The sequence below is a fragment of the Bradysia coprophila genome, unplaced genomic scaffold, assembly GCF_014529535.1.
Source record: "Bradysia coprophila strain Holo2 unplaced genomic scaffold, BU_Bcop_v1 contig_687, whole genome shotgun sequence".
Lineage (NCBI taxonomy): Eukaryota > Metazoa > Arthropoda > Insecta > Diptera > Sciaridae > Bradysia > Bradysia coprophila.
In genome coordinates, this window is record NW_023503927.1 from 31781 (window position 1) to 44052 (window position 12272).

The 12272-nt window shown below is 36.2% G+C and overlaps 1 protein-coding gene across 2 annotated transcripts in view; it reads right to left on the reverse strand.

Annotated features, from left to right (window-relative positions):
- Positions 1-599: 599 nt before the first annotated feature.
- Positions 600-12272, reverse strand: part of LOC119083529 (orexin receptor type 1-like) — a 64502-nt gene continuing 52829 nt past the window's right edge. For both annotated transcript variants that reach the window (XM_037193249.1, XM_037193248.1), the window contains exons 10-11: positions 1220-1401; positions 600-797 (exon numbers count right to left, since the gene is read on the reverse strand). In XM_037193249.1, the coding sequence (XP_037049144.1) occupies positions 687-797; positions 1220-1401 (293 nt within the window). In that variant the 3' untranslated portion in view covers positions 600-686. The remainder of the gene's footprint in view (positions 798-1219; positions 1402-12272) is intronic.

Here is a 12272-nt window from a genome sequence, read left to right on the forward strand (position 1 = left end):
AAAATAATTTTCCTAACAATACTTAATGGAGCTATGGACAATTTAGCGTGCAACACCACATCTCTTCTATACATGCTTCGTTCTCAGAACGGTATCGTAACGCCAGTTAAAAGCCAAAATAAATGAAAGGAGTTTTCAGTGATTGCATTTGAGCGTGAGCTTGATATCATGGCATCGGAATATTCGCTGCTCTTGAACTGGAAGTTGAATCAACCAACTGAAGAAGAGGAATGAACATTTTTTTAAAGTGCATTTGTCCGATTCAAAAAATGAAAACTTTAAAATCATTGAAAATAGTGGGAGGAATTAACATAAGTGCAGTAAGTTGTCCTGTACTAATTTATCGCTAAGAAAATTTTGTTTTCAATTAATTATTACGAAAGCCCCAATCAATCGTCTCTATTCCAATAAGTTTTATTATGAAAATAAAAAAGGGAATAAGCTTCAATGGCATTTATAGAAACTGAAAAACGTGTCTACATCGTTCAATGGTATCATCAAAATTATAACTATAGATGGCTAATACAATTACACAGTCTCATTAACTTCTTATTAACTCTCCTTTGAATTTTCATTTTCATTTATATTGTTAGATCACCTAGATCACCTTAACTTATCATATTAAGATTGTAGCCTCTTTTTTCCTTCGGACAATTCTTCGACCAAGAGACACGAATCTTTTCTCGTCAGGCACAATGATCATATTTCAAATGTGGTACACGATTGTCCAACATTGGTGTGATTTGCAATTGTGGATGACCATTACCGCCGTTCTCTATGAATGATGTCTGAATCGTCTGCGTACGATAAAATTTATTGTCGGCAAAACGGAACAACCACAGTAACAGTAATAGGGAACGTCAGATTTACTAAGCAGAAAATCCTGACGGAAACACAAACGGCAAGTTTGACAGATTCACTGAAAAATATTAAAAATTTTGATTGCAAGGATTTTAAACAAAATGTCATTGTGTGGCGCACCATCTTGGGATGGTAAACTAATTGTTTTCTCAATCTGACCAATATATATTGAGCAAACAATTAGTCTACCAGACTAATGAGATCATGCGTGACACAGTCAGAATTTAATTATTTTTCAGTGAATCTGTCAAACTTGCCCTTTCGGTTTGCGTTTTAGGTTGAATTTTCTGTTCAGAAAATCTGACGTTCCCCAATACAGAAATCGCTAGACAAAATTTCCAATTTTCTTATAATTTACCTGTCTGTCTCGGATGCTATTCATATCTCTTAAGCTTGTTAGTTGATAATTACTTCGTGAGCTGGGACTTATGTTGTTTATTCGTGTTGCTGGCGTACTGTGGTAGAGCGAACGATCTTCGACTCGCACACGCCCACATCGACATTTGTCCAGGGCATTGCGGAATTCTCTTCGGAATTTACCTTTGAAAAAATTGAAAAATTTAGGAAAATTGATCAATCCATAAGTGCTTTGATATGTGGGCTAATTCATGGCTTCAAGACTTTAACTCAATTCGAGTTAATGCTCGGAACGGAAAGGGCTTCATTTGACCAAAACCCGAACCTGATTTCGACAATAACTAAGATTTCAGGTTCGACAAAACCTGATCTGAATCTGAAATTTTCGGTTTCGATTTCAACACCCGAAGTCGACCCGAAACTGAATTGGTTCGACCCGAAATTGACCTGAACCTGAACTTATACTTTGAGGTTTGACTATGAAATTTTCAGGTTAGATCAGGTCAAGTAGGGTCTTATTTTAACGAATTTTAATTCTGAAAAACTCTCAAAATTCCGAAAAATTCTAAAATAATATTCGAGAATTCCGAAAAATTCTCTAAAAGAAGCGCTGGTTCAAGTTCGGGCAACCCGAAAGTTTTCGTGAAATTTTTGTAATTTCTGATGTAAAAATTTCCGGTTCAGGTCAGGCTCGGGTCAAACCCGAAATCTTAGTTCAGGCTTGGAAATCGTGTTCGGACCAACCTGAATTGAACCAGGTCAACCCAATCCCATCCCAGCTTTGCGTTAATTTTGCTGAAAGCAATAGGGTCACGGTCAACAGGATAGCTATATTAATATAAGTCGATTATAGATATGTGCGCCGGCTCGCACCGGTAATATTTTTTCTTCTTAAAAGTGACGTCATTCTCCGCGTCCAATCCATAAAATTGAATGAATTTTTATGAAAGTCAAGACGATACCTTTTTCAACGTCTTACCGCCGAACCGACGACCGGAATCTATCTTATTCCTAATGACTGTCGTCATTTTCTTTACTTATCGCCGACTATTTCCGTTCAATCTCCGTGGCACCAAATTTCACTTCAGAAATTTAAATATCATTTTTCTGCTACAATAGACTCGTTTAGCCGAACAGTTCCTGCTTGTTCAAGGAACCAATAAATTCAATGCATTGAGGAAAAAACCGACCACATACATGTGGCTGTACTACACACAAAACCCTTTTTGAATTTCCCACCCTCCCATGAGACTGTTAAAATTCAAAAAGAAAAAGGAAAAATCGTACGGATATCCAAACAAATACAAGAGGAAAAAAAGTAAGTTCAGACTCATAATCATTATACAAGAGGAGTTGTGCAAAAAGCCGCAATAATGGAGATAAATCATCCTTAATGTCAGTATCATCTTCGGTATTATATGTCTCTCTTTTTAAGTTCATCGAAGAGTTAATTCGTTATCGTTCGATGAAAATCTTTTGAAATTTCGTGTGTACCCAAGACTACCTTCTTATTGTAAACATAAAAGAAAATGTTGCCAGTGAAAAGGTTTTTCCAACGGGAAGCGTATACTGTACATCCATTTGCTTTATGGACGGGCATTTCGACGATGTTTTTATCTTATGTATACACACAACTCAATTCAATTGTGTGTGTAGAAAGTAAATTTAAAAGAGCCGAGTGCTGTAAATAAATTCGTATCGGTTTTGGGCAAAATGTCACCAGTGTGTTAATAGGTCTGAACGGCTGAAAACTACATTTCATTGCAGAAAGGATAACATCAGCGCAATTGTTACCATTTCAAAAGGATAAACAACACATTCTGTTGGATTTATCTTGCGAGCAGAAAGGAGTGCCGCAACATTTACTTTTTGATATATGATCTGCAAATAGAGTCAATCCGGGGTGTATTTGAATAATTGGGGTCGTTCCAGGGCCTATTTTTGGAAATTTATTTGGAAACTTTTACCAAAATTTCCAAAAATTGCGAAAGTGCAAAAGTCGAATATTTTCATAATTTTGAACGGTTTTGGTATTGTCTGAGCTCAACCTTGCGTTTTAGCCGGTTTTCAATGTTTTTGTTTGGTTCTTGACACACTCTTCGAAATATAATGACATCGAGCATGATTAATTTGAGCATGAATCAAATAAAAACTTTGAGAACCGGCTAAAACGCAAGGGGCAAGGTTGAGCTCAGCAAATGCCAAAACCGTTCAAATTTATAAAAATATTTGACTTTTGAACTTTCGCAATTTTTGGAAATTTTTTAGATATTTTTTGGAAATTTCGGTAAAGATTTTATTAACTTCATCATGTCCTGGAATCCATCCTCCGCTTTTTTTGCAAGATAAACCGTGTAAGCCATCCTTCGCAACCTTCTTTCCACAAATACATTTATGTTCTTCACATAACTGGCTACCCAAACGAAGACCAACAGCAATTCTTGCAGAATTGTTATCTAATAGTAAGAATAACTGACTCGATGGAACCACTTGCAGACACTTTGAGGACTCTTTAGTTGATGACGCAAGTAGTCGAGCACGAGCTCACTAGAATCAAACATTTCCGAAAATCTACCCTTGATCCTTGGGAGATTCCAATTCTTTTGCTCTTTCCTAAGGATATCATTGTCAATGGAAAATTCGAAAATAGTTTGTTTCTTGTCGGTCAACTCCTGATACTGATGTTTCTTTGGTCGTTGGAGGTTGGACGAGTTGCGTCTTTGCGTGATTCAAATGAGACCACTGAACCGGTCTCAGATATCGAAGAAAATATTTTCTTCAAACGAGACCACTCGGAAATTGTAACAACGGTTCAAAATTAGAACTCCAAATAGATATATCTGATTTAGCAGCATGTGAACGTCGACGGCCGTCCAAATTGAAAGTTAAGCATCATTCGTCGCGGTTAGTACTTAGATGGGTGACCGGAAAAAACATTACAAATAAAAAAGGTAAAATAAAAAAATTCAAATATTACTAACGATTCTACAATTTCAGTCAACTTGGTCTAGCGAATTATAAAAAAGTAAAGGGTAGGGCCATCTGTGAACTCAACATAGAAGTACAAAAAAAATCTTCCGATAAATAACGAACGAAGAAAAAAGTTCCAAAGCATAGTCTAAAAAGAAATCAAATTTGAAAAGTCTCAAACGGTATAGAAAAAACTCAAAAAAGGGAAGTCTCAAACGGTCTAGAAAAAACTTAAAAAAGGGAAGTCTCAAACGGTCTAGAAAAAACTCAAAAATTAGAAGTCTGAAAAAGTTTTTTTTTATTGACACTCTTTTATCCTCATCCAGTCTCACAACGTCTAACATATACAAAACGAGACCACTCATCCAGTCTCACTAAGTCTAGCAAATCCGAAAGCAGACCACTCAGTCAGTCTCACTACGTCTAGCAAATCCAAAACCAGACCACTCAGTCAGTCTCACTACGTCTAGCAAATCCGAAACCAGACCACTCAGTCAGTCTCACTACGTCTAGCAAATCCGAAACCAGACCACTCATCCATTCTCACTAAGTCTAGCAAATCCGAAAGCAGACCACTCAGTCAGTCTCACTACGTCTAGCAAATCCGAAACCAGACCACTCATCCATTCTCACTAAGTCTAGCAAATCCGAAAGCAGACCACTCAGTCAGTCTCACTACGTCTAGCAAATCCAAAACCAGACCACTCAGTCAGTCTCACTACGTCTAGCAAATCCGAAACCAGACCACTCAGTCAGTCTCACTACGTCTAGCAAATCCGAAACCAGACCACTCATCCAGTCTCACTACGTCTAGCAAATCCGAAACCAGACCACTCAGTCAGTCTCACTACGTCTAGCAAATCCCAAACCAGACCACTCATCCAGTCTCACTACGTCTAGCAAATCCGAAACCAGACCACTCAGTCAGACTAGAACATCCTCAAATGAGTCTAAAGTGAGACGTCTCATGAATTTTGGATGAACTCTGATGAACTATTTCGATAAATTATCGGTCTCAAATATTCTCAAAGGCTCGAAATACGTATAGTCTCACGGCCATACAAAAGTTTCGGTCTCAAAAAGGGTCTCAAATACGTTTTTTATTTCACCGGGGGAACCAGACGTTTACACTTTCAGTGTGACATTTGACTTTTCATACTCCAAATGTTCATAAAAAGAACGATATTATCATTTTTTTTAGACGATATCGTTCTGGATGAAACTATCCGCTGGGCGATATTATCGTTATCATTTTCTATACTGACAAGCGAAAAAAAAGACTGCTCACAGTGGCGAAGCCAGTAAAAAATGTTCTATGCGATTTTATAGTGTTTTTCGAATAATTTTCAATGAGGGAAGACGAAGTGAAGCAATCTCATGACGAACGCTTATTTTCGTCGTGGTCGATCATTTTTGGCACGATATCGTTTTAAATTTAGTTTTAAAAAAACAGTCTGGACGATATTATGTCGATAGGTCCTTTGAAAATCAATGAAATTCAAATTTAATTTTACATTTTTAGTCTTAAGTAATCAAGAACTTATCGTTTATGTTTAACGATATCGTTTTTTGAACGATATTATCGTTTTCTGACCGTTCTTATTGTTTTCTGAACGTTATTTCGTTCAGAAATCGTTCCTTTATCAATGCAGTACAGTGCATTATGCACTTAGTGCAGTGCATTCACAACTTTTTCTTTTTTTTAAATATTTCCAACCAAATAAATGAATTTTCTTCTAGTCAATGGGTTTGAGTTGCGCGAAAAAAAGAAATCAACAAAACAAATAAATAAAAGTATTAAAACTCATCAGCAGTCGAGTTGAGTATGCGGAAAAAATATTTCATTAGCCGCCCGAAGCCAAAAGAAATTTAAAAAAATAATCTCAAAACGTCGGATGAAATTAAATTTTTAAATTCCGCATTCAAGCAATAAAGGATATTTTAACGGGGAAACAGCAAACAGTCGCCACAAAGCCAACAAAATGCGCTTGTACTCACTCGTTTTGTGTTTGTTCTGTATTGCTTCAGATCTAATAAGTTATTATGTTCGAAAAGCTCTTTAATACCATTCTGAGTGGAATTGTATATTATTCTTGACATCAAACATTGTCGAAAGTGACATGCATGTTCGGATGAGTGTGTGTACAGCGTGTTCTACAATGTAGAGTCTATTCATTCCTTTATGTGCAAAACAATTTTTAAGCGGCTCAATTGTATAATATTTACATTTTGTTATCCCTTACGCTTACGCGCATCCTCCAGGGATCAAAAAGACCAATTTCTTAGTCTTTTTCGTTGGATTAATTGGGTCTGTTTGATTTTTACTGTGTATATCATGTTATTATGTTGTTATCTCTCTATACATGTAATGTTGCAAATAAAATCCAACCAAACATTATACCGCCCCAAGGATGGAATATTGAGATTATGCTGTGGTGAGAGCACATGCTATATGTAATATGGATGGATGTATACTATACATCCATCCATATTACATATAGCATGTGCTCTCACCATTGTATAGTTATGTGCGTACAGTATGTACATAAATTGCAATAAGAACTTGATAAATTACAGTCGAGATTTTCGGGTTTATTGAGATTGAAACCATATGAAAAATCATTTGGGTTCATTAATTTTAATGTGACGTAGGAAATTGGTTATATTATCGTGGATGTGTGTGATGTCAGATCTAAACGTATTTATACTGACGCTCGGAGGTATAACCATTTTCCGTGAATGGATAATGCCAATATATAGACACATTCCGACAGCGAAATAAATGTTGATATTTGCCGACATTAATTGGTTTACCGATGATGGTTCTGCTGAAAAATGTACTCTCTTCCATTTGCGGCAAAAAAAATAATGCGATGCCATCAGAGCCATACTACTGGGAAATCGTTCGGCAGAGTATGGAACGTGCGGATGGGGTGCGGAAACCTGGTTCGGTGTGAAGATAAATGGTATCATTACAGTCATGGAGATAAATGTCTTTGATTTCTCATGGTTCAAAGGTCGACATTAGTACACAATGGCAATACAAATGCGTCAGTACAGCGGGAGAGTTGAGGTAGAACTTGCAATATGGAATTACTAATAGTTATGACATTTAGTTTAGTTTATTCAAACATTTCTACATCATGAAATTAGTATAACAAATCGCATTGCGGTTCTCCACTGTGAGACACTTTAAAGGAGTAACCAATGAAAATTATATAAAAAAAATATTGTCCTTGAAATATAGCATGAAACTTGACCTGCAATTTACAATAGCTGGCCTAAAAATAAGGATGGAAAAATTTATTTGAAATAAAGCATGGAAATCAAAAATATAGAATTAAATGAAAAATTTCGATCTATGTTACATAGACAGGTCTTTCGAGGTTTTGCATGCAGTTCAAAAATACCATTTTCCATGAGGCCATGCATGGCGACAGTGGTACTTGAGGCAATGATCTACGAACTCAATAATATATTGCACATGAATAAGTCTAGTGAATCTTAGTTGAAATGAAATTTCAACTCGTCATCTAACTTGCCAACCGTATCCGAGACCCTATCCATTCGACTTGAGTTTTTGATTCTTTTGTAAATACGAAGTGCAACTTATCAATATTTGTTGAATTGTCGACCGACAGATGACTAAGGCATCATCAAACGTGGTTATTCCCAGTACCGGACTGGCTCGAAAAAGCCCATCGGTGGCTCCATGCAACTCATTTTAAAAAGGCCCACAAATTAAAAATTCTCATACAAAAATCCAAAAGGCCCATCGGGAATCCTCCGAATTCACCGTATGGCCAGTGCGGGCCTGGTTATTCCGAATGCTAAGCATTCGTCACATCAACAACGAAATCTAATCAAATTATTTCAGTGAGACCTCCCCCTGGGTGATGTAGTAAATGACGTAACATCTTTCAAATTTCTGCATTGACTAGACTGACTTTGCATCCCTTGCAGAACATGTGTATGCAATCTACTATTAGCGGATGCAATTTTTTGTGAAAAAAAAAATTATTCTGCAAATTACAGCATGCATATAAATTTGCTGAGTAACTCATGTGGTATTTTCGTTATTTAAAATCAGCCATCTCATCCATAAAGAATGCCAGCGGCTTATACGCGTCAGCCAAACGAATAAACAGGGTTTCACGTTTCGCTTGGATCTGTTTAGTGCAGCTATAAAAGTAAATAAAAAAAAAAAGTTCAACCGCGACATAATTCTAAAAAAAAAGAATGGAACGGGAGATGGTGGCATCATCTACAAAAGTACAGAAAAATAGTTGTGCTGTTCATTATGATTTGAACATTCCTCTTCCCCACGACTACAATGAAAGATGTCCAACACTAATGATTATGTACACATAAAAGGGAAATGGATTCGGCCGAATCGTGGACCGAATACTTTGAGTCTATTAGAATTGGAGCCATGAACAATTCTGCATTCGCCCAATGGAAAGAAAATTTGACGCATCCTTTTGTCCCTCATCGGACGTATTTATCTTTTGAATGAGTCCGCCGTTAATGTCAGGGATTATTATTGGGAATTTTAATTATGAAAATTCGGACAAACTCCGAATAATTCGGAAAAAGATTCGAAAAATTCCGAACAAAAATTTACGAATTTTTCGGAATTCTGTCTGAATTATTCGGAATTGCTCCGAATTTTCAGAATTAAAAATTCCAATTATACAGGCTTTAACATTTCAAATGTCTCACTGTCATTTTTTTCAAAGAATGTCATTGTGAATTCGCAATGACACAATGAAATTCTCAGAAAAATTTGACAGTGAGACATTTGAAATGTCGAAGACTGTAAGCCCTGATTATTGTACGAGACTTTTATAATCTTTCAGACTATTGTAATAATAGCCCGACCAGAAAAATTCAACGACAGAATTTCTTTTTGAATGACAATAGAACACGTTAATGCTCAAGTGAAGGCATCGTAATCAGGGAATTTTAATTCTGAAAATTCAAAACAATTCCGAAAATTCTGATTTTTTTTTCAAACATTTTCGGAACATTTTTCTAGTTATTTGAAACTACACCACTGTCAACCAGGCTTTTCCCGGGATACACAGACAGTCCCAACCACACTGACAATTCGGAAAAATTTTGTTCTGTTATTTTCGGAATTTTTTCCAAATTATTTGAAACTTGTCCGAATTTTCAGAATTATTTTTTTTTAAAGATAACACACACTGTAAACGGACTTTTCGCCTAGCTGACTGAGGGACATTACCAACGAACAATTACATGTAACAGAAAGAGAAGTTATCGGTACTAAATCCAAGACGCAACCTAATAACCGATTCAATCAGATGCTAGTATTGTGGACAACAACCTGATGAAGCGAATTATTTGTGTTGCGGTTGAGTTTCGAACCCACAACTAGCAATTCAATAAGGTGTGAATACTCGGCTTACATACTGCGCTATTGAGTTGTTCCAACAATAAGACCTGGTTGTAATACTGGTTATGTAGAATGAAATTGGATTGAAACTGTACATTTAGAGGCATGAATTTACTTCAGCTGTTTTTGAAAAACAGCTGATCGACACAAACAATCACAACTGTTTATCCGTCTTTATACGGTTATACTACTACCACACGCGTGCGTGTAGCACCGTCAACAGTATAAAGAAATATAAACAGTTTTGATTGTATGTGTGGATAAGCTGAAAAACAGCTGAAGCAAACAGCTGAAATTTCGCTGCCTTTCACTGTAGCGATTAGCAGCAAAACGAGGATAGCAACAAATATCGAAGGAAGTATGACGCCAAAGAATTTCAAATTGTAAGATGTAATAGGATGCAAAAAGAAACAGGCGAACTGTGACGAAAGAACAAGAATGTGTGAGTGGATTTGTCAAATTTAGATTGGCATTTTCCTTTTTTCACGAATATCGCCTTATCTATTATCCCGTTGGTTTCTATTTCCCTTTATTTATGTTCCATTTCCTTCGGTTTTCTTAAAATGGCCTGTATTTTCTCCTCCACATCTCTCTAATTCAACAAATAATGGTGTTCCCATTTCCTTCGATTTACTGGCCAATAACGCTTTGTCGACCTTGTTGCAGTATTTGTTCACGTAATTTCCCCCCTCGTCTTTAAGTCGCATATACCCAATAATAACAGAAGTGTTTAACTACAGAATCATGTTCCCATCGAAGAGAAAACACTGAGGAAATATTCTGGAAGAAATAAGCAAAAGAAAAATGATTTTATGACGGAAAGAATCAATATTGTCATATTGTCGTGAGCGGAATGTTAAAACATTATTTCCACAACATTCCTCCAGCGAATATCACTCGTGGTGACATATTGAACTTTGCTCCGAAAAATTTCACATAATTATGTATTCCCATCGAGACGCGTTCAAAGGATACTGTTTCGGACAATGAACGCGTAATTAAATCTGGTTCTCATTTACACGCTATTGTTCGTAGAGATAATGTTCGGTGCGGTTCGGTGAGCGTTTCCAATGGTGACACTGATATCAATAACACCAATTAAATACAAATTTGTTTATCATTGACGCAAAGCGTTTCGTCATGAAAATCGGAAAATTCGCAACATCGACAATATATCCCTTGTGTTGCTTGTTGCTTAGAAATGCGTGGAAAATATTAAATTTCGAAACATAACTGGAATATGAATCGAATTTTCGTGTGATGTTCTCGTACACAGCGTATGCATGGAACTTAAAACTGATAGGAAATTTGAATATTTTATTGACTTATGGGAGCTTTATAGAGTTGATTAAGATAGCAAAATTCAATTATATGCCGAAGTTGCTGTAAATTTGAAAACTGTTTATCTGACAAATGGAGAATTATGATAAATTGAATTAAGCTTTTGTTGCCATATTTGCTGTTAAAATGTTTTATTAATATTATTCATGTGTGGAAGCACTTAGCTTGTTTAACTAAACCGAACGACGAATGACTTCTGTAATTAATGAATTTCTATGATCGTAACTTTTTGTATTTTTGCAATCTATTAGCGCGGTTGACGCGACATGAAACAATAAGTGATTTACGGTTTACAAGGGAGATGCGGGAAATGAGGAAAAGTAGGAAAATATGCAGTTCAAAGACGTTGAAACACAAGAATAACTTTCACATCAACAACTATTAACACCAATTATTACATCTAGAGATAATACGTGAGAAGCTTTCAATAAAAAAGTCGTTGCTTTGCTGACTCCTGAAAGCAAAACACTGTTTATTAAATGTGACTCCAAAATTTTACCGTTGCTCAGCAGCATAAGGAGTCAAATTTTGGTCAGGATTTTTTACACTGTTAGGTTAAAACCCAAAACACAGGCACTCTGGTGTTTCAACGTCTTTGAACCTCTTACTTTTCTACCTTTCTCGTTTTCCCGTACCTCTCAGTCAAGAAAAATCAATCAAATAATAACGATGTCAAGCGTTGCAACATTTAAATTGAAGATTGGAAAATGACGTTGTGAAAAGTTCATCTATAAAGCTTAGTGATCGTTTCTCTCTCTAAAGCAACTCAATACTCTGGCACAGTAATCAGTTTTTCAATCCACCCAACATTTTCTTGAAGATACGGGTTTTAAAAAAACGTTTGCTATCGTTTCATCACACCTTTTTTAAGGATCCTTTCGCCAATCCGATATAGGAACGATTAAAAACCTAGTTACTGTTCCAGAGTCCCGAGGTCATGTGTTATGCGATGGCAAAGCAAAGCCGGTGGCACCTCCATCTTATTTAGAATAAAAGCTACGTTAACTCGACGGGTCCATGAAATTTTATTTCATGTGTATCGTAAGAATCATTAAAACTAACACTTCCATTGTTAAAAGTATACCTGGCCACTTGGTGTGATACCAAATCTTTTACTTCATTTGTTTCAACATTCATGTCCATGAATGATTTTTATCTCTACCTAAGGTCGTTCACCGATTAATTGAAAAAAGTTCAGATTTTTAGCCCCGTACTGGGGGCTTATAAGATTAATATGCCGTTTGTAACACGTCGAATTGGAAGCAGACAGTAAGGGCAAAGCATTTGGCTATGTTCATAGATGACGAATCAGCAATAAAAAAAA